This window comes from Thalassophryne amazonica, chromosome 3 (assembly GCF_902500255.1).
Source record: "Thalassophryne amazonica chromosome 3, fThaAma1.1, whole genome shotgun sequence".
Classification (NCBI taxonomy): Eukaryota; Metazoa; Chordata; class Actinopteri; order Batrachoidiformes; family Batrachoididae; genus Thalassophryne; species Thalassophryne amazonica.
Window position 1 is genome coordinate 97,190,750 of NC_047105.1, and position 27,840 is coordinate 97,218,589.

At 41.2% G+C, this 27,840-nt stretch overlaps 1 protein-coding gene across 1 annotated transcript in view; it reads left to right on the forward strand.

Moving 5' to 3' along the window:
* slc2a9l1 (solute carrier family 2 member 9, like 1) overlaps positions 1-27,840 on the forward strand; it is a 69,227-nt gene that overhangs the window by 32,214 nt on the left and 9,173 nt on the right. Inside the window, 5 exon segments of the mRNA XM_034167710.1 lie at positions 3,571-3,719; positions 3,949-4,136; positions 21,432-21,478; positions 21,480-21,540; positions 23,721-23,822. Coding sequence (XP_034023601.1) covers positions 3,571-3,719; positions 3,949-4,136; positions 21,432-21,478; positions 21,480-21,540; positions 23,721-23,822 — 547 coding nt within the window.

The following is a 27,840-nucleotide window of genomic DNA, read 5'->3' on the forward strand; positions in this document are numbered from 1 at the left end:
CGTCAGGAGAGGCATCAGTGCCATCATTAGGAGGGACAGCTGCCCTGTCATTAGGAGGGTGCAAACTAGAGCACAATAGGTGCTAATTATAGCAATTGTTAGTCACTAGCCAATAGCAGTCTGCCTCTCGGTAGGAGGGGTCTGGTTAGGTTTAAAACTCCAGTTTTTGCTGGCTTCTGTTATTCTTCTCTACAAGAGTCAAGAAAGAAGTCAGACTACCAGAGCAAGAATTTTAGCTGAGGAAGCTTCTGCAATTAGAAGCGAAACGTCCTCGTGCCAAGCAACACTGTCCAGTTGAAGATTCAAGCTTCTCTATGTCATTCTATGATACATTACCTCTGAAATGACACCAAAATTATTTAATTAACAATTTTTTCCAAGTTTGACCTAAATTTGGCATACAATGACCAGACTAGAAGCCCGTTAAGAAGCTTTGCAGCTCTCAACCTTAAAGCAAAAAAAAAGAAAAAAAAAAAGACATTATTAATAATAACAAAAACATATTTGAATGTGCACATGCCCAAATGTACCTGTGCTGGTTTACGTTTGGATTAATTATACAAATACTCTACTTACACAGCAAGCAGCCAGCCATTCTGCACTGTGCCAGCCACCATCCTGATGCGCATTTACGCATCACATATGATGTGAACGTGTGCAGTCAATAGCTCCAATTACATGGAAACCGGCTCCCGCTGCAATCGGCGCTTTAATGTTGAAATGTGATGCTGTAGTTCTGCGTGAAACTCCAGTGGCCTTGGTAATTGAAATCGATTTATGAGCCAATATTGTCATTTGCAAGAAAATCCTTGCATTCCCTGAATACATGCTCACGTCGGATGGCACCATTTGCAAGGCCCTCTGATGCTAACACGTTAGTGCCATTTTACGCATGACTTTGTGCATGGTTTTCTATCCACTCTTATAATTGCAAACTCGTGGGTGTGTTAATTGCTCATCACTGTGTCACTGATGTGCACATCACTTTGATGACTTTGTGTTTTCACACTATTAACGGTTCCCAGCATCACCTTTACATGTCCGCAGTGGAACAATAGCTGTAGAAATGTGTGTACACCAGCCAGGATTTTTGCGTGACGCACCGCACATTTCCAGGGTCATTTCACTTTTGATACATCTGAACGTTGGCATGGAGACAAATGTATGCCAGGTTTTTGTGCGTACGCAGCCTTTGTACATGAGGCCCCTGGGTACCAGATCTACCACCTCTCTTCTGTATGCTGTCTCATCACCAGTGATCAGACTGATGACTGTAGTGTCATCTGCAAATTTAATGATGTTGGTGTTCTGGGAGGCTATATGGTCATACATGAAGAGTGTGTAGAGCAGGGGAATCAGATCGTGTGCAGCCCTGTGCAGCTATGGAGTTTAATCGTGCACAGCCCTGTGGGGTTGTGATGTCTGATCATGCCCGATCGCGCCTCAAAGTTTGACCTTTTTCCCCATTCTTGCTGATTTGGCTTGATTCCTCTTCATTCGTGTTAAGTGTCACGGGGCCTTTATACTGTTTGCTGCCTTCAAGAACTGTTTGAACTTGTGGGCATGCCACGCCCTATTGGTCTGATGCATAAGTGCTGACTGCACAGCTGTCCCTCCTCTACACTGACATACTTCAATTGGACAATTTTCAAGTTGTGCTGCCGAGACTTCCGGTTAGTGAGCCTGTCACTCGCATGTTTGGCGTCATTAGAAACACCAGCTCTCCTGTCAGATTTCAGGGAGTGAAGTGGCCACTGTAGGCGAATTCCACCCCTTATCGGTAAGTAATTTTGTTGTTGTTGTTGTTAACCCACAAGGAATGAGAAGGATTGCTGCAGTGGTGTGAATATCGATGTAAAGCCCCAGTCACATGGCACTAACGAAGGACACTGAAGCCAAAACAAAACAAGAAATCTCGACTTACGCTGACTTTCAGTGACATCATTTAACCGTCGTCCAGTTTCATTCCTGTAGCTGGCGCTTCATCAGAATTTTCAAACTGGTGAAAAATGTGAACGCAATCCGACGACAACCTCACTTTGTCCGTAATCCATTTTGCTTTCTGTCTTGACAGTTCCTCATCGTTTGCGTAGTCTGCCATAACCACAATATTCTAATTTTCTGAGACAATGAATTTGGGGTTTTCATTAGTTGCCAGTTATAATTATCAAAATTAAAAGAAATAAACATCTGAAATATATCAGTCTGTGTGTAATGATATACAACATAATATACAAGTTTCACTTTTTTGAATGGAATTACTGAAATAAATCAACTTTTGACCAGCACCTGTATGGCAGTACCCTCACATCGGGGTGAATGTGAGGCATTAGTTTGTAAAGCGCTATATAAATGCAGTCCATTTACCATTTAAGTACTTCAGCCACTGAATGTGAAAAAGTGATCTTCATGGGCTTGAATAAGCCCCATTCCATCTATGATGTAAGTTGTGGCTGTGTCTCTGTGGTTCTGTTGAAGCTCAGTTATTCCCTTGGATACTGATTCAAGCTTTTTAGCCAAATCAGATTGGTTTGTCTTTCTCATTATGCCATCAGTGTGGAAGAATACAGGAGGCAAGGCTACCAATCCATATGTAACCACTAATTTGGGGTCAATTTCTTGTTTTGAAACTGCCGATAGACACCTGAAGAGCACTTCAGTGTCCATCACAATGTTCTTGTCTTTCTCAAGGGCCAGTGGCTTCTTCATGTCAAAAACAATAGCACACCACCCCTTGGAACTGTATTCCAAAACCTTTTGTCCCTAACCTCTACCAGGTGCTCATTCACAAACTTCTCAAGAATGCCGATTCCCTAGTTGAAGCACTACCCAGTCATGATGTTAACCAACCATTCTGGAACTTCATTTAGGTCCTATGTGTCTTGGCAGTGAATTAATGGCATACTCTTGGACCGTCCATACATATATCTTCATAGTCTTTAGTGATCCAAGATTGACCCAGAGCTTTGTGTACCTTGATTGCAGGAGTTATGAGGAACAGAGTCTTGCACATTTGTGCATACTCTCCAGTGATATGCTGTGTGAGTAGCCATCAGAGAAAAAGGCATAAACTGGCAGTAAACACTGTTAACTGGAAACAGATAACCCTGATTCTGACTGAAAATGCTTTCATTAAACATATTAAATACCTCTTACTAATAAGAGGTTCATTTGCAGGGTTGTGCACAATTTAAAATTTCTACAATGGCCATTATATATTAATATACAGCCGTACTCTATTTAAAACAGGTCCTATTTGATTCCGCTGCCAAGCTTTTTTCACCCACGGGTTTTTTTTTTACCACAAATAAAGAGCTTTTTACTCACCATCCTGTGTCACTCTCTGCAAAGTGGTCCTGGGTTGTGCTACAAGTTCCCCCTGCAAGTACTACAGATACACTAAGAGGTGAAAGCCAGAGGATTTCAGTCATTTCCTCACCTCTTCTACTAGAAAGCAAATAAAATATAAAATCATTTTAATAAAAGTGCAAAACTGGCTATTACTCAATATCAGGAAGTTTAAATGTTGTCTCATTGCTGCTATTAGAAATACTTTTTTTTCTGTTTCAGTGAGCTACTCGGTCAGGAGGAGCTGTGGAACGTTCTCCTCTGTGTCCCAGCATGTTTTTCCATGATTCAGCTTCTTGTGTTGCCTTTTCTACCTGAAGCTCCCAAATACTTGTTCATAGAGAAATGTGACAGTGAAGCTTGCAGAGAAGGTCAGTGAATGTTCCCCAGCATTGTATTTTCTTTCTTTTCTTTTTTGTTTGTTTTTATGATTTTCTAACCTCAGCACTATAATCCAAAATTCCAAAATCCTTTTCATCTTCATACCACGATAGTTGTTCTTTGAGACACACAGATCTAATAGTTTTAATCCCTTCTCTGTGACATAAATCACTTAAATATTTTTTTATGTTTTCTCTGCTATTTTGTCGTTCGTTACAGCTCTCCAGAAGCTGTGGGGTCCAGGTGACTACAAACAGGAGATGGAAGAGATGATGGCTGAACAGGCGGCTATCGAGGCAGCTCCACCAAAAAGCACCCTGCAGTTCCTCAAGGACAGGAGTGTCCGCTGGCAGCTCATCACCATGCTCGTCATTGCCAGCAGCAACCAAATGTCAGGCATGCCTGCGGTGAGCACAATCCTTGGGAAAAGATGAACTGATTTCATTCTAACAATGGTTTTCAAACATTGCTGACCATATCCTATGCTTGGTGCTAAGAAATGCATAGCGCAGTACAGGTAGAACAGCTTGCTTCCAACTGCTACAGCTGTCATTTTCATGCCCAGGAACCACTTTGTGTAATTACCAAATATACCATGGATGTGTGGCTTTTACAGTGCATCCGGAAATTATTCAATTCACTTTTTTCACATTTTGTTATGTTATGGCCTCATTCCAAAATAGAATGAATTCATTTTTTTCCTCTCAAAATTCTACTCACAACACCCCATAATGACAACATGAAAAAAGTTTTTTTTTTTTTTTAATTTTTTGCAAATTTATTAAAAATAAAAAACTAAAGCCCCTTTGACATCGGGGCTGCTCCCAGTTGCTTCCTGTGGTGTCATGACGACGCAGGAATATCTGCATCAGGTGCACGCAGCAGGGGGCAGAGAGGAGGTGAGAATGCAGCCTGCAGGTTCTCTGCACAGAGAAGTCAGAGTGCACAGTTTGGCTGCAGACAGACTGTGCACTCTGACTTCTCTTCTATTTTCTATTTGTTCTTGTGCTGAGCTGCAGGGATGCGCCCTGAGTTCTATAGTTTATCTTTCTTCCTTTGACCGTGAGCTACATACGTGCTCGTGTGAACGAACCATCCGTAAAAGATGTGGAGATGTCTGGAGTTCGACTTGATGTTGACATGTCCTGTCTCAGGACTTATGTCCTTTTTTGTCCTTTTTTTAACTGTGATGTGACAGTTTGAGCAGAGAACAAGGAACTAATGCCTGCAGCCAGACTTTTTTTTTCTTTTAATTGTTCACATGTGCGCACGTGAACGAACGTCCATGAGTGGACCAGAGATGTCCGGACTTTTTACTGTATATTTCTGGCAATCAGTCTGTGAGCAGGACTTTTATGGATTTTATTTAAACACATTTGTGAGAGAAGAAGCTGCTGCTGCCTCACAGTGCCTCTCTTCACCAGACAGCTCCACACAGAGAAGGAGCTGAGCTGCAATCAGCATTTTTTTCTGTGGTCTTTTTTTTTTCAGCGTGTAGTTTTTACTGCATTGAGTACACAGTATAAAAACAATCCTGCGTGATTTATACTGCGGGAACAATGGAACATAGCAGGAATCATAAATTGCCTTCCGAGTGATGCCGGGTAACGCCTCTTTGCCCCAAGTTACGCCTCTTTGCCCCAACTTGCGCTGGAACCACTTCCTTTCTGCGTCAAGCACAGGACACCAAAAAAATTAAACTGGTTTAATTTTTCGGCGTCCGACTTGCTTCCTCCTTTGCGCCCCTCGTGCTGTTGTGGCGCCGAGCTGCATCATCTCGGCACTGAGTTGCTTCCACGCGGCGTCGTCATAATGACACACGGCGCAACTGGGAGCACCCCCGGAGTGAAAGGGGCTTAAGAAATCACATTTACATAAGTATTACACCCTTTGCTCAATACTTTGTTGATGCACCTTTGGCAGCAATTACAGCCTTGAGTCTTCTTGAATATGATGCCACAAGCTTGGTGCACCTATCTTTGGGTAGTTTTTCCCATTCCTCTTTACAGAACCTCTCAAGCTCCATCAGGTTGGATGGTAAGCTTCGGTGCACAGCCATTTTCAGATCTCTCCAGAGATGTTCAATCAGATTCAGGTCTGGGCTCTGGCTGGGTCACTCAAGGACATTCACAGAGTTGTTCTGAAGCCACTCCTTTGATATCTTGGCTGTGTGCTTAGGGTCATTGTCCTGATGAAAGATGAACCGTCACTCCAGTCTGAGGTCAAGGGTGCTCTGGAGCAGGTTTTCATCCAGGATGTCTCTGTACATTGCTGCATTCATCTTTCCCTCACTCCTGAAGGGCATTGTGAATACTTTCCAGATATGCTGTCAAGTGCAGCGTTAGTGCATTGCTGCTGTGGGGCAGTACAAAGCACATCAACCATCAAAAACTAGGGACATTGTTTATAAATTATGTGTATACAAAACCATGCGTATGCCATAGAGATTCAAAATGTTGTGTGGGCCGCCAGAAGAGGATGTACTGCTGGCCCACCACCAAAGGGCGCACTGCCTGAAGTGCGGGCTTCAGGCACGAGAGGGCGCTGCCGCCACGGACACAGCCGTGAGTGACAGCTGTCACTCATTAATTCCTGACAGCTGTCACACATTCTTCATCATCGCACTCCATAAAGACCAGACGTCATCTCCACCTCATCGCCGAGATATCATACTTCATTGGAGGTAATATCCTCAGCCGTTTGTGTCTTTTGCAATATATCTGTATATTGTGAGTGTTTGCAGGAGTACCGGTTCCTTTTTCTGTGGAGGCTGAGTGAGTGCAGGACGGCACTCTTTTCCCCTGAGGAATCACTGCGGTACTCTGCAACATATTGAGTGAGAGGTGGAGGTGGCATTCCCACCGCTGTTGTTACTGGGTGTACACACACCCACACTTGACTGTCTTTGTTCTTCGCCAGCAGTACCAGATCCGACAGTCGGGGACAGTGATCACCTGGGAATTCGGGACTTGGCGGCTCCAGTATTCACCAGGTTCTGTGGGGGCGGAAATCGTGTGGTTCCGGCTCTTCTCAGGACAGACGTCTTCTATCCTCGAGCCTGCCCACATGTCACCTTTGTAATTTGACTGTAATTATATTCTGAGATTGTCTGTATGTTCGTTGTGCACGTTTCACAACATTAAATTGTTACCTTTTGGCTCATCTATTGACCGTTCATTTGCGCCCCCTGTTGTGGGTCTGTGTCACTACACTTTCACAACACAAAACACTAGATTGGACATTGTTATACACTGAAATAAATAGTAACAAGCAGTTTGGGTCGACATCTTGGGCCAGGTATTGAATGACATTCTACAATATAAACAAAGCATCCTCTCTGTTTAAACCATAAAAGTAGCAGAAATGTTTGGGGAGGAGATCCCATCTATTAATTAATTAATTTTGTATACACATTAATTCCAATTAAGGGTCACTGGGTGGGGGGTATGTGGTGAGTTTCTCTGGGCATGATCCATTGTGCAGGTGCCACAGTGCTGAGGACCCGAGAGACTGGAGAAGTCCAAGGAGGTGCCCACATATCACTTGGATGTGACAGGTGATATGTGATATGATTCTTTCAAGAGTGGAGATGGACCTGCCCTGGGTGCTTGCCAAAGCAGTGTGGTGAATCTAGTCAAGTGCAGCACCAGTGTGTACTCCCAGACCTGACAGAAAAAATGTAATTAATTTTCTGTAGTTACTTACACCAATCAAGGATCACAGGGGTGCTGGAGAATATCCCAGTGACGGACAGGCCACCAGTCCGTCACTGGGCTGCATACAGACACACAAACACATTCACAGCTACTTTCAGTTTAGGGTCACCAATTCACTTAACCTGCATGTCTTGGAAGTGGGAGGAAACCGGAGCAACCAGAGGGAACACATGGAGAGATGGGGAGAAATTCAAACTCCACAAATAAAGCACAAGGTGGGAAGCGATCCAATGACCCTCCTACTCTGAGGCAACAGTACTATCCACTAATAACCCTGATCAAATAATAACTAATAACCCTGGCATTGACCTCTACTTGTGGTTGGCTCTCACTCCGGTATTGTATCACTTCCTGTTCCGGAGCACAGCAGTGTTTTGCTGTATCTGTTAGCTGTTTAATCTGCGTAGTTAGATTGATCTAGATAACAATTTGTTTCACAGTGTAATCTTCACGTGCCTTAACTAAAGCACTCCCTCTGTTGAATCACCTCTAAATTATTTACACATTATTCACTTTGTGTGTTTTTAGGAATCCGCTAGCTTAGCGCAGCTACTAGCTCTTAGCCGGTTTAGCATGGCAGCTTCTCCTGTTTCTCCCGCACTTCTCTGCTCTGGGTGTGAAATGTTTAGTTATTCCTCGGCCTCCTTTAGCAGTAATGGTACTTGTAATAAGTGTAGCTTATTCGTAGCTCTGGAGGCCAGGCTGGGGGAATTGGAGACTCGGCTCTGCACCTTGGAAAATCCTACAGCTAGCCAGGCCCCTGTAGTCAGTGCGGACCAAGGTAGCTTAGCCGCCGTTAGCTGCCCCCCAGCGGATCACGAGCAGGCCGGGAAACAGGCTTGGCTGGGTGACTGTGAGGAGGAAGCGTAGTCCTAAACAGAAGCCCCCTGTACATCACCAACCTGTTCACATCTCTAACAGTTTTTCCCCACTCGGCGACACACCCACCGAGGAACAAACTCTGGTTATTGGCGACTCTGGTTTGAGAAATGTGAAGTTAGCGACACCAGCAACCATAGTCAATTGTCTTCCGGGGGCCAGAGCAGGCGACATTGAAGGAAATTTGAAACTGCTGGCTAAGGCTAAGCGTAAATTTGGTAAGATTGTATTTCACGTCGGCAGTAATGACACCCGGTTACGCCAATCGGAGGTCACTAAAATTAACATTGAATCGGTGTGTAACTTTGCAAAAACAATGTCAGACTCTGTAGTTTTCTCTGGGCCCCTCCCCAATCGGACCGGGAGTGACATGTTTAGCCGCATGTTCTCCTTGAATTGCTGGCTGTCTGAGTGGTGTCCAAAAAATGAGGTGGGCTTCATAGATAATTGGCAAAGCTTCTGGGGAAAACCTGGTCTTGTTAGGAGAGACGGCATCCATCCCACTTTGGATGGAGCAGCTCTCATTTCTAGAAATCTGGCCAATTTTCTTAAACCCTCCAAACCGTGACTATCCAGGGTTGGGACCAGGAAGCAGAGTTGTAGTCTTACACACCTCTCTGCAGCTTCTCTCCCCCTGCCATCCCCCCAATACCCCAACCCCGTAGAGACGGTGCCTGCTCCCAGACCACCAACAACCAGCAAAAATCTATTTAAGCATAAAAATTCAAAAAGAAAAAATAATATAGCATCTTCAACTGCACCACAGACTAAAACAATTAAATGTGGTTTATTAAACATTAGATCTCTCTCTTCTAAGTCCCTGTTAGTAAATGATATAATAATTGATCAATATATTGATTTATTCTGCCTTACAGAAACCTGGTTACAGCAGGATGAATATGTTAGTTTAAATGAGTCAACACCCCCGAGTCACACTAACTGCCAGAATGCTCGTAGCACGGGCCGAGGGGGAGGATTAGCAGCAATCTTCCACTCCAGCTTATTAATTAATCAAAAACCCAGACAGAGCTTTAATTCATTTGAAAGCTTGGCTCTTAGTCTTGTCCATCCATATTGGAAGTCCCAAAAACCAGTTTTATTTGCTGTTATCTATCGTCCACCTGGTCGTTACTGTGAGTTTCTCTGTGAATTTTCAGACCTTTTGTCTGACTTAGTGCTTAGCTCAGATAAGATAATTATTGTGAGTGATTTTAACATCCACATAGATGCTGAGAATGACAGCCTCAACACTGCATGTAATCTATTATTAGACTCAATTGGCTTTCCTCAAAAAGTAAATGAGTCCACCCACCACTTTAATCATACTTTAGATCTTGTTTTGACTTATGGTATGGAAATTGAAGACTTAACAGTATTGCCTAAAAACCCCCTTCTGTCTGATCATTTCTTAATAACATTTACATTTACTTTAATGGACTACCCAGCAGTGGGGAATAAGTTTCATTACAGTAGAAATCTTTCGGAAAGTGCTGTAACTAGGTTTAAGGATATGATTCCTTCTTTGTTATGTTCTCCAATGCCATATACCAACACAGTGCAGAGTAGCTACCTAAACTCTATGAGTGAGATAGATTATCTCGTCAATAGTTTTACATCCTCATTGAGCACAACTTTGGATGCTGTAGCTCCTCCGAAAAAGAGAGCCTTAAATCAGAAGTGCCTGACTCCGTGGTATAACTCACAAACTTGCAGCTTAAAGCAGATAACCTGTAAGTTGGAGAGGAAATGGCGTCTCACTAATTTAGAAGATCTTCACTTAGACTGGAAAAAGAGTCTGTTGCTCTATAAAAAAAAGCCCTCCGTAAAGCTAGGACATCTTACTACTCATCACTAATTGAAGAAAATAAGAACAACCCCAGGTTTCTTTTCAGCACTGTAGCCAGGCTGACAAAGAGTCAGAGCTCTATTGAGCCAAGTATTCCTTTAACTTTAACTAGTAATGACTTCATGACTTTCTTTGCTAATAAAATTTTAACTATTAGAGAAAAAATTACTCATAACCATCCCAAAGACGTATCGTTATCTTTGGCTGCTTTCAGTGATGCCGGTATTTGGTTAGACTCTTTCTCTCAGATTGTTCTGTCTGAGTTATTTTCATTAGTCACTTCCTCCAAACCATCAACATGTCTATTAGACCCCATTCCTACCAGGCTGCTCAAGGAAGCCCTACCATTAATTAATGCTTTGATCTTAAATATGATCAATCTATCTTTATTAGTTGGCTATGTACCACAGGCTTTTAAGGTGGCAGTAATTAAACCATTACTTAAAAAGCCATCACTTGATCCAGCTATCTTAGCTAATTATAGGCCAATCTCCAACCTTCCTTTTCTCTCAAAAATTCTTGAAAGGGTAGTTGTAAAACAGCTAACTGATCATCTGCAGAGGAATGGTCTATTTGAAGAGTTTCACTCAGGTTTCAGAATTCATCATAGTACAGAAACAGCATTAGTGAAGGTTACAAATGATCTTCTTATGGCCTCAGACAGTGGACTCATCTCTGTGCTTGTTCTGTTAGACCTCAGTGCTGCTTTTGATACTGTTGACCATAAAATTTTATTACAGAGATTAGAGCATGCCATAGGTATTAAAGGCACTGCGCTGCGGTGGTTTGAATCATATTTATCTAATAGATTACAATTTGTTCATGTAAATGGGGAATCTTCTTCACAGACTAAGGTTAATTATGGAGTTCCACAAGGTTCTGTGCTAGGACCAATTTTATTCACTTTATACATGCTTCCCTTAGGCAGTACTATTAATCAATCAATCAATCAATCAATTTTTTTATATAGCGCCAAATCACAACAAACAGTTGCCCCAAGGCGCTTTATATTGTAAGGCAAGGCCATACAATAATTATGTAAAACCCCAACGGTCAAAACGACCCCCTGTGAGCAAGCACTTGGCTACAGTGGGAAGGAAAAACTCCCTTTTAACAGGAAGAAACCTCCAGCAGAACCAGGCTCAGGGAGGGGCAGTCTTCTGCTGGGACTGGTTGGGGCTGAGGGAGAGAACCAGGAAAAAGACATGCTGTGGAGGGGAGCAGAGATCGATCACTAATGATTAAATGCAGAGTGGTGCATACAGAGCAAAAAGAAAAAGAAACAGTGCATCATGGGAACCCCCCAGCAGTCTACGTCTATAGCAGCATAACTAAGGGATGGTTCAGGGTCACCTGATCCAGCCCTAACTATAAGCTTTAGCAAAAAGGAAAGTTTTAAGCCTAATCTTAAAAGTAGAGAGGGTGTCTGTCTCCCTGATCTGAATTGGGAGCTGGTTCCACAGGAGAGGAGCCTGAAAGCTGAAGGCTCTGCCTCCCATTCTACTCTTACAAACCCTAGGAACTACAAGTAAGCCTGCAGTCTGAGAGCGAAGCGCTCTATTGGGGTAATATGGTACTACGAGGTCCCTAAGATAAGATGGGACCTGATTATTCAAAACCTTATAAGTAAGAAGAAGAATTTTAAATTCTATTCTAGAATTAACAGGAAGCCAATGAAGAGAGGCCAATATGGGTGAGATATGCTCTCTCCTTCTAGTCCCCGTCAGTACTCTAGCTGCAGCATTTTGAATTAACTGAAGGCTTTTTAGGGAACTTTTAGGACAACCTGATAATAATGAATTACAATAGTCCAGCCTAGAGGAAATAAATGCATGAATTAGTTTTTCAGCATCACTCTGAGACAAGACCTTTCTGATTTTAGAGATATTGCGTAATGCAAAAAAGCAGTCCTACATATTTGTTTAATATGCACTTTGAATGACATATCCTGATCAAAAATGACTCCAAGATTTCTCACAGTATTACTAGAGGTCAGGGTAATGCCATCCAGAGTAAGGATCTGGTTAGACACCATGTTTCTAAGATTTGTGGGGCCAAGTACAATAACTTCAGTTTTATCTGAGTTTAAAAGCAGGAAATTAGAGGTCATCCATGTCTTTATGTCTGTAAGACAATCCTGCAGTTTAGCTAATTGGTGTGTGTCCTCTGGCTTCATGGATAGATAAAGCTGGGTATCATCTGCGTAACAATGAAAATTTAAGCAATACCGTCTAATAATACTGCCTAAGGGAAGCATGTATAAAGTGAATAAAATTGGTCCTAGCACAGAACCTTGTGGAACTCCATAATTAACTTTAGTCTGTGAAGAAGATTCCCCATTTACATGAACAAATTGTAATCTATTAGACAAATATGATTCAAACCACCGCAGCGCAGTGCCTTTAATACCTATGGCATGCTCTAATCTCTGTAATAAAATTTTATGGTCAACAGTATCAAAAGCAGCACTGAGATCTAACAGAACAAGCACAGAGATGAGTCCACTGTCCGAGGCCATAAGAAGATCATTTGTAACCTTCACTAATGCTGTTTCTGTACTATGATGAATTCTAAAACCTGACTGAAACTCTTCAAATAGACCATTCCTCTGCAGATGATCAGTTAGCTGTTTTACAACTACCCTTTCAAGAATTTTTGAGAGAAAAGGAAGGTTGGAGATTGGCCTATAATTAGCTAAGATAGCTGGGTCAAGTGATGGCTTTTTAAGTAATGGTTTAATTACTGCCACCTTAAAAGCCTGTGGTACATAGCCAACTAACAAAGATAGATTGATCATATTTAAGATCGAAGCATTAAATAATGGTAGGGCTTCCTTGAGCAGCCTGGTAGGAATGGGGTCTAATAAACATGTTGATGGTTTGGATGAAGTAACTAATGAGAATAACTCAGACAGAACAATCGGAGAGAAAGAGTCTAACCAAATACCGGCATCACTGAAAGCAGCCAAAGATAACGATACGTCTTTGGGATGGTTATGAGTAATTTTTTCTCTAATAGTTAAAATTTTGTTAGCAAAGAAAGTCATGAAGTCATTACTAGTTAAAGTTAATGGAATACTCAGCTCAATAGAGCTCTGACTCTTTGTCAGCCTGGCTACAGTGCTGAAAAGAAACCTGGGGTTGTTCTTATTTTCTTCAATTAGTGATGAGTAGAAAGATGTCCTAGCTTTACGAAGGGCTTTTTTATAGAGCAACAGACTCTTTTTCCAGGCTAAGTGAAGATCTTCTAAATTAGTGAGACGCCATTTCCTCTCCAACTTACGGGTTATCTGCTTTAAGCTACGAGTTTGTGAGTTATACCACGGAGTCAGACACTTCTGATTTAAAGCTCTCTTTTTCAGAGGAGCTACAGCATCCAAAGTTGTCTTCAATGAGGATGTAAAACTATTGACGAGATACTCTATCTCCCTTACAGAGTTTAGGTAGCTACTCTGCACTGTGTTGGTATATGGCATTAGAGAACATAAAGAAGGAATCATATCCTTAAACCTAGTTACAGCGCTTTCTGAAAGACTTCTAGTGTAATGAAACTTATTCCCCACTGCTGGGTAGTCCATCAGAGTAAATGTAAATGTTATTAAGAAATGATCAGACAGAAGGGAGTTATCAGGGAATACTGTTAAGTCTTCTATTTCCATACCATAAGTCAGAACAAGATCTAAGATATGATTAAAGTGGTGGGTGGACTCATTTACTTTTTGAGCAAAGCCAATAGAGTCTAATAATAGATTAAATGCAGTGTTGAGGCTGTCATTCTCAGCATCTGTGTGGATGTTAAAATCGCCCACTATAATTATCTTATCTGAGCTAAGCACTAAGTCAGACAAAAGGTCTGAAAATTCACAGAGAAACTCACAGTAACGACCAGGTGGACGATAGATAATAACAAATAAACTGGTTTTTTGGGACTTCCAATTTGGATGGACAAGACTAAGAGACAAGCTTTCAAATGAATTAAAGCTCTGTCTGGGTTTGGATTAATTAATAAGTGGAATGGAAGATTGCTGCTAATCCTCCACCACGGCCCGTGCTACGAGCATTCTGACAGTTAGTGTGAATCGGGGGTGTGACTCATTTTAAACTACCATATTCATCCTGCTGTAACCAGGTTCTGTTAGGCAGAATAAATCAATATGTTGATCAATTATATATCATTTACCAACAGGATTAGAAGAGAGAGACCCTAATGTTTACTAGACCACATTTAACTGTTTTAGTCTGTGTGCAGTTGAAGGTGCTATATCTATTTTTTCTTTTTGAATTTTTATGCTTAAATAAGTTTTGCTGGTTATTGGTAGTCTGGGAGCAGGCACCGTCTCTACCGGGGATGGGGTAATGAGGGGATGGCAGGGGGAGGGAGAGAAGCTGCAGAGAGGTGTGTAAGACTACCAACTCTGCTTCCTGGTCCCAACACCTGGATAGTCACGGTTTGGAGGATTTAAGAAAATGGCCAGATTTCTAGAACTGAGAGCTGCTCCATCAAAGTGGGATGGCTGCCGTTCTCTCCTAACAAGACCAGGTTTTCCCCAGAAGCTTTGCCAATATCTATGAAGCCCACCTCATTTTTTGGACACCACTCAGACAGCCAGCACTTCAAGGAGAACATGCGGCTAAACATGTCACTCCCGGTCTGATTGGGGAGGGGCCCAGAGAAAACTACAGGAGTCCGACATTGTTTTTGCAAAGTTACACACCGATTCAATGTTAATTTTAGTGACCTCCGATTGGCGTAACCGGTGTCATTACTGCCGACGTGAATTACAATCTTACCAAATTTACGCTTAGACTTAGCCAGCAGTTTCAAATTTCCTTCAATGTCGCCTGCTCTGGCCCCCGGAAGACAATTGACTATGGTTGCTGGTGTCGCTAACTTCACATTTCTCAAAACAGAGTCGCCAATAACCAGAGTTTGATCCTCGGCGGGTGTATCGTCGAGTGGGGAAAACGGTTAAAGATGTGAACGGGTTGGCGGTGTACACGGGGCTTCTGTTTAGGGCTACGCTTCCTCCTCACAGTCACCCAGTCGGCCTGCTTTCCCGGCTGCTCGGGATCTGCAGGGGGGAACTAACGGCGGCTAAGCTACCTTGGTCCGCACCGGACTACAGGGGCCTTGCTAGCTGTAGAATTTTCCACGGTGCGGAGCCGAGTCTCCAATTCGCCCAGCCTGGCCTCCAAGCTACGACTAAGCTACACTTATTACAAGTACCATTACTGCTAAGGAAGGCCGAGGAATAACTAAACATTTCACACCCAGAGCAGAAAAGTGCGGGAGAGACAGGAGAAGCCGCCATGCTAAATCGGCCTAAGAGCTAGTAGCTACGCTAAGCTAGCGGATTCCTAAAACACGCAAAGCGATAATGTGTAAATAATTTAGAGGTGATTCAGCAGAAGGAGTGCTTTAGTTAAGGCACGTAAAGATTACACTGGGAAACAAATCGTATCTAGATAACTAGATCAATCTAACTGCGCAGATCAAACAGCTAACAGATACAGAAAAACACCGCTGTGCTCCGGAACAAGAAGTGATACCAATACCGCAGTGAGAGCCGACCACCAGTAGAGTCAAGTAAAAAGTAAAAAAATAAAAAATAAAAAGGTAAAAAAGGTAAAAAAGTCTTGAAAAGACTATTAGTTCAAAGTCCAAAGCAGCAGGTAGCAGTCTCTGTGTTAAACAGTCCCACAGAGAGCCAAATTCTTTGATGAGGAGGAGGAGACTGCATTGCTTAAATTTTCATTGTTACGCAGATGATACCCAGCTTTATCTACCCAATGAAGCCAGAGGACACACACCAATAAGCTAAACTGCAGGATTGTCTTACAGACATAAAGACATGGATGACTCTAATTTCCTGCTTTTAAACTCAGATAAAAACTGAAGTTATTGTACTTGGCCCCACAAATCTTAGAAACATGGTGTCTAACCAGATCCTTACTCTGGATGGCATTACCCTGACCTCTATTAATACTGTGAGAAATCTTGGAGTCATTTTTTGATCAGGATATGTCATTCAAAGCGCATATTAACAGATATGTAGGGACTGCTTTTTTGCATTTACGCAATATCTCTAAATTAGAAAGGTCTTGTCTCAGAGTGATGCTGAAAAACTAATTCATGCATTTATTTCCTCTAGGCTGGACTATTGTAATTCATTATTATCAGGTTGTCCTAAAGTTCCCTGAAAAGCCTTCAGTTAATTCAAAATGCTGCAGCTAGAGTACTAACGGGGACTAGAAGGAGAGAGCATATCTCACCCATATCGGCCTCTCTTCATTGTCTTCCTGTTAATTCTAGAATAGAATTTAAAATTCTTCTTCTTACTTATACGGTTTTGAATAATCAGGTCCCATCTTATCTTAGGGACCTCATAGTACCATATCACCCCAATAGAGCGCTTCACTCTCAGACTGCAGGCTTACTTGTAGTTCCTAGGGTTTGTAAGAGTAGAATGGAGGCAGAGCCTTCAGCTTTCAGGCTCCTCTCCTCTGGAACCAGCTCCCAATTCAGATCAGGGAGACAGACACCCTCTCTACTTTTAAGATTAGACTTAAAACTTTCCTTTTTGCTAAAGCTTATAGTTAGGGCTGGATCGGGTGACCCTGAACCATTCTTTAGTTATGCTGCTATAGACTTAGACTGCTGGGGGGTTCCCATGATGCACTGAGTGTTTTTTTCTCTTTTTGCTCTGTATGCACCACTCTGCATTTAATCATTAGTGATTGATCTCTGCTCCCCTCCACAGCATGTCTTTTTCCTGTTCTCTCCCTCAGCCCCAACCAGTCCCAGCAGAAGGACTGCCCCTCCCTGAGCCTGGTTCTGCTGGAGGTTTCTTCCTGTTTAAAAGGGAGTTTTCCTTCCACTGTCGCCAAGTGCTTGCTCACAGGGGGTCGTTTTGACCGTTGGGGTTTTTACGTAATTATTGTATGGCCTTGCCTTACAATATAAAGCGCCTTGGGGCAATTGTTTGTTGTGATTTGGCGCTATATAAATAAAATTGATTGATTGATTGATTGATCTTCTTATGGCCTCAGACAGTGGACTCAGCTCTGTGCTTGTCCTGTTAGACCTCAGTGCTGCTTTTGATACTGTTGACCATAAAATTTATTACAGAGATTAGAGCATGCCATAGGTATTAAAGGCACTGCGCTGCAGTGGTTTGAATATATTTATCTAATAGCTTACAATTTGTTAATGTAAATGGGGAGTCTTCTTCACAGACTAAGGTAATTATGGAGGTTCCACAAGGTTCTGTGCTAGGACCAATTTTATTCACTTTATACATGCTTCCCTTGGGCAGTATTATTAGAAAGCATTGCTTAAATTTTCATTGTTACGCAGATGATACCAGCTTTATCTATCCATGAAGCCAGAGGACACACACCAATTAGTTAAACTGCAGGAATGTCTTATAGACATAAAGACATGGATTGACCTCTAATTTCCTGCTTTTAAATTCAGATAAAACTGAAGTTATTGTACTTGGCCCACAATCTTAGAAACATGGTGTCTAACCAGATCCTTACTCTGGATGGCATACCCTGACCTCTAGTAATACTGTGAGAAATCTTGGAGTCATTTTTGATCAGGATATGTCCTTCAATGCGCATATTAAACAAATATGTAGGACTGCTTTTTTGCATTTGCGCAATATCTCTAAAATTAGAAAGGTCTTGTCTCAGAGTGATGCTGAAAAACTAATTCATGCATTTATTTCCTCTAGGCTGGACTGTTGTAATTCATTATTATCAGGTTGTCCTAAAAGTTCCCTGAAAAGCCTTCAGTTAATTCAAAATGCTGTAGCTAGAGTACTGACGGGGACTAGAAGGAGAGAGCTTATCTCACCCATATTGGCCTCTCTTCATTGGCTTCCTGTTAATTCTAGAATAGAATTTAAAATTCTTCTTCTTACTTATAAGGTTTTGAATAATCAGGTCCCATCTTATCTTAGGGACCTCTTAGTACCATATCACCCCAATAGAGCGCTTCACTCTCAGACTGCAGGCTTACTTGTAGTTCCTAGGGTTTTTAAGAGTAGAATGGGAGGCAGAGCCTTCAGCTTTCAGGCTCCTCTCCTGTGGAACCAGCTCCCAATTCAGATCAGGGAGACAGACACCCTCTCTACTTTAAGATTAGGCTTAAACTTTCCTTTTGCTAAAGCTTATAGTTAGGGCTGGATCAGGTGACCCTGAACCATCCCTAGTTATGCTGCTATAGACTTAGACTGCTGGGGGGTTCCCATGATGCAGTGAGTGTTTCTTTCTCTTCTTGCTCTGTATACACCACTCTGCATTTAATCATTAGTGATCGATCTCTGCTCCCCTCCACAGCATGTCTTTTTCCTGATTCTCTCCCCTCAGCCCCAACCAGTCCCAGCAGAAGACTGCCCCTCCCTGAGCCTGGTTCTGCTGGAGGTTTCTTCCTGTTAAAAGGGAGTTTTTCCTTCCCACTGTCGCCAAGTGTTTGCTCATAGGGGGTCGTTTTGTCCGTTGGGGTTTTCTGTAATTATTGTTTGGCTTTTGCCTTACAATATAAAGTGCCTTGGGGCAACTGTTGTTGTCGCTATATAAATAAAATTGATTTGATTTGATCAAAACCAGTTGCCAATAGGTTAACCTGGTGTCAGTTCTGTCAGTCATGGTGTGTCTGCCAGGTCAAGTCTGGGAGCATGCGCTGATGCTGCGCCTTGCCACATCCACAACACCACAGGACCGCCTTGGGTCCTGGATGGCAATCACCCAGGCAGGAACTAATCCATTCCCACATCTCTAAAATAACAAAAAAAACATGAAAGTAAATTTAAGAATCACTTTCTTTTTGTAATTTGCATTTTCCATATCATCCCAACTTTTTCTGATTTGGAGTATTATTTCTTTAAACACACACACACACACACACACACACACACACAACACACACACACACACACACACACACACACACACACACACACACACACACAGACACACACACACACACACACACACACACACACACACACACACACACCACGCCTACCTATTTACATGTAATTTTTTCCATTCCGAGGTCTTTTCTTTTGTTCATTATTCTGGAGCACCGCTGAAGGATTAAATCCACTTCTTGTCCTTCACTTCTCCAATAACTGTCCCAATTTCACATTTGGTTTAATTGCATGTTTTCTGGTCTTTTTCAGTTATGTGTTGTTCTCTGGCATGTGACAAAATGGCTTTGTCTTCACAGTGAAAGACACAGACAAAGTATATATTATTTGGAGTGTCTACATCCATCCATGGTCAAAGATGGGAGCGGACAGCAGTCATGCACACGCATACACTTCTACGATGACCAAGATTCAGAATAATTTTGTGTACACACAGTAAATATATACAGTGAGGAAAATAAGTATTTGAACACTCTGCGATTCTGCAAGTTATCCCACTTAGAAATCATGGAGGGGTCTGACATTTTCATCTTAGGTGCATGTCCACTGTGAGAGACATAATCTAAAAAAAAAAAAAAAAAAATCCAGAAATCACAATGTGATTTTTTAATAATTTATTTGTATGTTACTGCTGCAACTAATTATTTGAACACCTGTGAAAATCAATGATAATATTTGGTACAGTAGCCTTTGTTGGCAATTACAGAGGTCAAACGTTTCCTGTAGTTTTTCACCAGGTTTTCACACACTGCAGCAGGGATTTTGGTCTACTCCTCCATACAGATCTTCTCCAAATCTTTCAGGTTTGGAGTTTCAGCTCCCTCCAAAGATTTTCTATTGAGTTCAGGTCTGGAGACTGGCCAGGCCACTCCAGGACCTTGAAATGCTTCTTACGGAGCCCCTCCTTAGTTGCCGTGGCTGTGTGTTTGGGGTCATTGTCATGCTGGAAGACCCAGCCACGACCCATCTTCAGTGCTCTTACTGAGGGAAGGAGGTTGTTTGCCAAAATCTCACAATACATAACCCCATCCATCCTCCCTTCAATATGGTGTAGTCGTCCTGTCCCCTTTGCAGAAGAGCACCCCCAGAATATGATGTTTCCACCCCCATGCTTCACAGTTGGGATGGTTTTCTTGGGGTTGTTCTCATCCTCTAAACATGGTAAGTGGAGTTAAATGGTAAATGGACTGCATTTATATAGTGCTTTTCCATCTGTATCAGACGCTCAAAGTGCTTTACAATTATGCCTCACATTCACCACGATGTCAGGGTGCTGCCAAACAAGGCGCTCACTACACACCGGGAGCAATAGGGGAGTTGATTCCAAAAAGCTCTATTCTGGTCCCATCTGATCACATGACCTTCTCCCATGCCTCCTCTGGATCATCCAGATGGTCACTGGTGAACTTCAAACGGGCCTGGACATGTGCTGGCTTGAGCAGGGGGACCTTGCTGCCCTGCAGGATTTTAAACCATGACAGCATCATGTGTTACTAATGTAATCTTTGTGACTGTGGTCCCAGCTCTCTTCAGGTCATTGACCAGGTCCTCCTGTGTAGTTCTGAGCTTTCTCAGAATCATCCTTACCCCACAAAGTGAGATCTTGCATGGACTCCCAGACCGAGGGAGAGACAGTCATCTTGTGTTTCTTCCACTTTCTAATAAATAATCATAACAGTTGTTGTTTTCTACTAAGCTGCTTGCCTGTTGTCCTGTAGTCCATCCCAGCCTTGTGCAGGTCTACAGTTTTGTCCCTGGTGTCCTTAGACAGCTCTTTAGTCTTGGCTATGGTGGACAGGTTGGAGTGTGATTGATTGAGTGTGTGAACAGGTGTCTTTTATACAGGTAACAAGTTCAAACAGGTGTAATTAATACAGGTAAAGAGTGCAGAATAAGAGGGCTTCTTAAGAAAAATTAACAGGTCTGTGTAAAGCCAGAATTCTTGCTGGTTGGTAGGTGTTCAAATACTTATTTGCAGCAGTAACATACAAATAAATTATTTAAAAGTCATACATTGTGATTTCCAGATTTTTTTTTTTTAGATTATGTCTCTCACAGTGGACATGCACCTAAGATGAAAATTTCAGCCCCCTCCATGATTTCTAAGTGGGGAAACTTGCAAAATTGCAGGGTGTTCAAATACTTATTTTCCTCACTGTAAGTAGCAAAGTGGATTTGGACATACAATAGCTACACTTGCACTCCGCATTTTAGATAACGCACTGTTGTCAAAATAGGGCCCTAAATAATTCTCACATTAACCACACATTTGTGCCCATTTGTAAAATTCAAATTCAAAAATTCAAATGTTCATTTTTCACAGATCAGCATCTTCTCCTTTGACATCTTCCTGAAGACAGGTGTCCCATTGACAGATACGTTACATCACACTGGCTCTTGGAATATGTGAAATTCTGACCTCCATCAGCTCTGTGAGTATTTTCACCTCACTCACTGTTTAGTCCACTGGCAGTAAAAACATGTAGGGTCAGAGTGTTAGTGTTAAAGCACTGACAATGAGGCATAAAGGCCGTGAAATAAATAAAAATAGTATGAATTGTGCAACCTCATGACAGTTGATCTTTTTCTTATTTTCAAGTCATCAGAACAACTTGGACATTTTGATCTGTTAGTTTTCAGCAAAGCAGTCTCACACCCACCTTATCACATTCTGATGCAAAAGGCTCATTTTTACCAAACATCAATATGTGATAAGCAGTGTTGCCACAGTTACTTTGAAAAAGTAATCCAATTATTGATTACTGATTACTCCTTGAAAAAGTAACTTAGTTACTTTACTGATTACTCAATTGGAAAAGTAACTTAAGTTAGATTACTAGTTACTTTTTTTAGTTACTTTCCCCAGCTGCTGACAACAACCCTCTGCTACCTCAACATGACAATGATACTTGTTTTGCCAAAACTCACCCTTTCTTGGCTTCAATGAAAAGAAATACTTGTTTTATAAAAAGTAAAATAAAGACCCTCTTTCTTGACCTCATATTTAACTGTTGACAGCACTGTAACAGTAAACTTGCAATTTCTAACCTACATTGTTTATAAATGTAACTATTAAATTCATTCTAACATTTTTCTAACATTTAAATTCTCTCTAAACATTTTACTTGTCGAAATTATTATTATTTTAAGTAGTATTAGTAGCTGTAGTAAAAAAAAAAAAAAACGGCTTCAAAACTGGACCTTTAATCTAGGGGTGTTGTGGGGGGGAGGGGGGGCACATCCCTGCCCCACGCCCCCATTCCATCTGGATTCGCCCCTGCTTTGGCGTTTGAGCACAAAGAATGGATAACATTTATTTATGCAGAAAACATGACCAGATTTACAGGTAAGAAAGTTTTATTGCGTTTTCACATCATGTGGTCCTCAGAAAGAGAGTTTATGTGCATTTGAGTGGAAAATAGTGTTAGTTGTTGACGCGTCGCGGAGGATCAGCTGTTTTTAGCAGCAGATACGGAGCGGCTCGGAGAAAAAAAAAGCATAAAAATGTATTTGTAAAGCTCAGTGCAGGTGTGCTGTTGTCACCACGCTTTAAGAGGTCTGGACGAGTCGTAGCTGCTGCAAAAAACCACGGATGAAAAGCTCACAGCTCGTTTAAAGTGTGTAGTTCAGTCGAACCCCGACCTCCTGCCCACGGACCAAGTTTAATGCTGCTATCAACCCACAATGCAAAAATAATAGTAACGCACAGTGACATGGAGAAGTAACTTTAATCTGATTACTGATTCGGAAAGATTAACGCCTTAGATTACTCGTTACTAAAAAAAGTGGTCAGAGTAGAACGCATTACCGGCATCACTGGTGATAAGTTAAGTAAGACTGTCTTGTTTTCAGATGTCACTGCAACATGTTTGCTGATGAAAATATCAAAGCACTACTATAATGCTGCGTTCACATGTTGGCAGCAGAAAAACCATCACAGCGAGTGTTATATGAGAATTTCTCTCGTTTGCAGCGGCATGGTGCAGGTGATGATGATGATGATGATGATGATGATGATGCTGATGATGCTGAAAACACCAGCAAGGATTTACCTACAGGGTGGTCCAAAAAAAACACCCTATTTTCTTTTTGATCTCATTTTTTACTCAGATGAGTTATTTTGAAAATTCCTTCACCAAACATTAACAGAATGATGGGAGATTATGTCCTTCAAATCTGATAGAAATTGAAACATTTTTGGTGGTCTGTCCTTAATAGTTGATAATATGTTCTATCCAGGCTCCTCTTTGACGAATAACTGCAGCAACACGAACGTTGACATTTTCGATGACTCGTCCAGTCATGTCAGCTGGCATGTGCCTGATTTCCCTTCTTATGTTGACATGATTGGACGAGTCATCGAAAATTTCAACGTTAATTAGAAATTAGAAAATTTAAGACCCCTCCATGATTTCTAAGTGGGAGAACTTGCAAAATCGCAGGGTGTTCAAATACTTATTTTCCTCACTGTATGTAAGTGTAGCTCTCCATTATTGTTTTGGTATGTTTAGTTGCTTTAAATGTGCCTTCAACTTTCACACAGTACTATACATCTTAACAATTGATCTCAATTATTTGCCTTTCTAATTACATCACTGATCATTGATAACAGGGTTTTCTGATCGAGAACATCGGAAGGAGACTCTTGCTCTGGGTGGGCTATGGTGCCATGTCTGCTACCTGGGTGCTGATCACTGTCACACTCAACCTGCAGGTAAACAAATCAGCTCTGAATACAGCAGCCACAGCCATGTCAACAACATCAGTCACATTTTCTGTGAAAAACAAAGCCTTGTCATGTACCCTGTAACATGCAGTGAGAGTCCATGTCTTCCAGTATTAGAAACAATAAATACTGTCATTATATGGCTGCGACGCCATGCATGCTCTGATTGGCTGATTACTGGTGGGATATTTTCCCATATCGGACCGGTTACCATGACAATCGGTCCGCAGTGCATATTTTCATTACAAACCAGGAAGCTAAAAACATGATTAGAAAAACCAAGTCAGACATGAACATGCTCCATAAATATCTCAACAGCATCAGAAACAAAAAACACACACAGATTGAAAGCTTACCAGCTAACATCTCACCTCCACTTACTTAACAGGTGTAACAGCACCTGTTAAGTAAGTGGAGGTGAAGAAAACGAACAAGCCCAACACCAACAGTAGCATATTCGGGCGATACTGTAAGTTTGCGTGTTTATATCTATAATAGCCATAAAAAAAAGAAAAAAAAAAGAATTATTAACCTCGCTTGCTCGGTCTGTATGGGGATATCAGACCTCTGTGTTTTTCGGTAACGCTCGGTCCGTACTGTCAACACCTCGGTCTGATATTTTCCCGTACAGACCTCTTGCTCGGTTAATAATCCTATATTATTTCATACATCTCCAAATTACGGGGCATACAGTGTTTACAAATTTATAAAAATTGATGAAAGTTGATGCACCAATTCACTATAAAAATGCAACTGTGTTTTGATTAGGGTCTAGTTCAAAAATAATGAAGCCAAACTGTGACATAACCATCAAAATTTAAAAGTGGTCTTTTTTGTGAAATGTTATCATTTTAGGCATGGTTATATATCAGAGTTTCAATATTTCTATTGGTCTCAGTTCAGTCATTGCTAGAAATTATCAGTGCATATATACTATAATGTGCTAGAGCGTAATGCTTGGAGGTATCTTCTTTAGTCTGCAGGAGCCTGAAACAAAGAAATTCTGTCCATTAGTTCCTGGTATTATTGAACAAGTAATATAATTATTCTGCTGAAGCAGAGTAGGATATAGCTATGGTTTTGACACAAATAAATCAGAGACTTATTCTCAGCATTATGCTTGCAACAGTTTTACCTTGCTTTAGAAACATGATGTTTTTCTAGGAAATGACATTTCTACCTTTACAAAATGTATTACTGTGTGTTAGTATGAAGCACAAACAAACAAACTGACAAAATACAAGGTATTTCATTAACATTCAACTTTAAATGATAATGCTAAATATAAATGTCACACAAAATTGATGAAAAAGTGCAATTGTTGGGGTAAATTTTGTGCATATCTCTGGAACCTTGCAGAATTTTTCCATGAAATTTTCAGTACCTGTTAAAGAGACTATAGGCAACTCACAGATAAATCTGGATGGTGCTAAATAAAATAATGGCTTGTTCATGACAAATGCAATGCAAATCAGCAGTTAGGCTTCATTATTTTTGAACTCGGCCTTAGGATAGTATCTCACTGGGGTGCAACTGTTGGGGAGTAGTTGGAGACACAAATTTGCAACAAAATATGCGAGTTAGTGATCATTTTCAGGTGGAATCTCACTGAATTGGTATTTACAACACATTAGCGTATGTTGCCAAATTGTGGGCCAAATGTCGCAAGGACTGACACTAAAAATAGGGTCAGAAATCATGAGTAATCTACGTACATAGCACAGGTGTTGCTCAAATGTGGGGCAGCACTCTTGTGAATGTCAGTCACCACTTGCGGTGCCTTTGCAGGTGCAAGGATTTGTGCACAAATGCCACACAGCGCTTTCACAGATGTCAAGTGGCACTCGTGTTGTTGAAATGACAGATTTGTGAATAAAGTGCTCAGGATGGCTGTGGCCTGCTTTTATGCTGCTATTATGTGAAAAGAGGCTGTGGAAATATCACAGACTGCAGCCACAGAAGGTACGGCTCTGTAAATAGTAATAAATATAATTAAAAAATTAATAACATAATAATAAATAAATAATAACACAATAATACAAAAAAAAGAGGCTAGAGTGGCACCACGGAGGAGGAAAAACAGGAATAAAAGTGTGGACAGCACACTCACAGATTTGCAGAATAATGTTCAGGAGCTGCGTCTTATTAATATTATTGTCCTTCCAGGATATGATCATCCACTTATAGGAGTCGGCTCTTCTCAGGCTCTTGGATCCTCTGGAAACTCTTCTCAACATTCACATGGGCTCTGGGATCCACTCAAAGCAATCCTCAACATGATGGTATGGGGCAGAAACATAACCTCCTCCAAGTTGGAGGAGGTTATGTTTTCACCTGTTTGTTTGTTTGTGAACAGCCTGGAGCCCACAATGTTTACTGATGATTTATATCCTGATAGGCAAGAACTGTCATCTGTCATATGACCTAGTTCATATGTCAAAGGTCAAAGTCAGGAAAAATCTCTATCTTTAACATTGAAAAGACGTTTCAAAAATTCATAACTCTGTCAAAAAAGATTAAATTTCTTTCATATTTGACAACGTTATGTAGGATGGCAAAGTTTGATCGGAACTTGATTCAGATTACAGATTTTGTGGCCATTTAAGTTTCATATTGAAAAGCCCATTTAATGTATATTACATTATATCTCAATCAAACATGGCTCAACCACTCTCATATTTGAAAGCAAGGTGCAGACTGGCACTCACTATCGCCTGACAAAGTTTGATCCCAATCTGATCCGGATTGTGGATTTTGTGGACATTGAAAAGCCAATTTGGTGTACATTTTGCATTATATATCTCAATCAAAAGTGCCTCAGTCACTCTCATTTTTCTGTTATGGATTTACTTACAACACCAAAATTACAGCCTCAAGTCTTCCTGAATATGATGCCACAAGCTTGGTGCACCTATCTTTGGGCAGTTTTGCCCATTCCTCTTTGCAACACCTCTCAAGCTCCATCAGGTTGGATGGGGAGCATCAGTGCACAGCCATTTCAGATCTCTCCAGAGATGTTCAACTGGATTCAGGTCTGGGTTCTGGCTGGGCCACTCAAGGACATTCACAGAGTTGTCCTGAAGCCACTCCTTTGATATCTTGGCTGTGTGCCTTTAGGGTCATTGGTCTTTGTACGATTTGTTTAAATTTGTTTAAATTCTTTGTTTAAATTTTTTAATAAATTTGCAAAACTTAAAAAAAAAAACCTTTCTCATGTTGTCATTATGGGGTGTTGTGAGTAGAATTTTGAGGGAAAAATAATTTCATGCATTTTGGAATAAGGCTGTAACATGACAAAATATGGAAAAGTGAGGCGCTGTCAATACTTTCTGGATGCACTGTAACACAGAGAAAACAGAGCATAAGAACCAAGAACACAGGGAAATCATATATAAAGGACTAAACACAGGAAAGAACAAATTGCTATAAACCATGAAACCAAAGCCAGAAATATGATACACCAAAACTAGGAATGAACACCAGAGGGTAGCAGAAGACAAGGACAGACGAGACCCATAATACCCTGAACATGTGCATTAAAACCAGAATAAAGCCAATCGGTAAAGGATACTATCCTACATAAGGCTCTCAAATAGGAAAGAAATTTCATCTTTTTGTCAAAGTTATGAATATTTAAAAATTAATTCAATGTTAAAAGATATAGAGGATAAGATCTGGGGATTTTTCCAAGATTTTTCCTGACTTTGACCTATGACCTTGAAAATCGAATCAGTTCTTGCCTATCAGGATATGAATCCTCTGTAAAAATTTCATAATGATATATGGCAAATTGTGTGTTACAGGCTGTTCAGCAGCAAACAGACGAACAAACAAACAAACAGGGGTCAAAACATAACCTTCGCCAAACTTCGTTGGCAGAGGTGAACAAAAAAAGACAGCTCAGATTAAAGAATGTAAAATTTCCCCTTAAATATCTGCTTTTATATAACAGCTGAGTGGATCCTTGTCATTTGATTGGTACTTTGTATGTCACGTGACATGGATT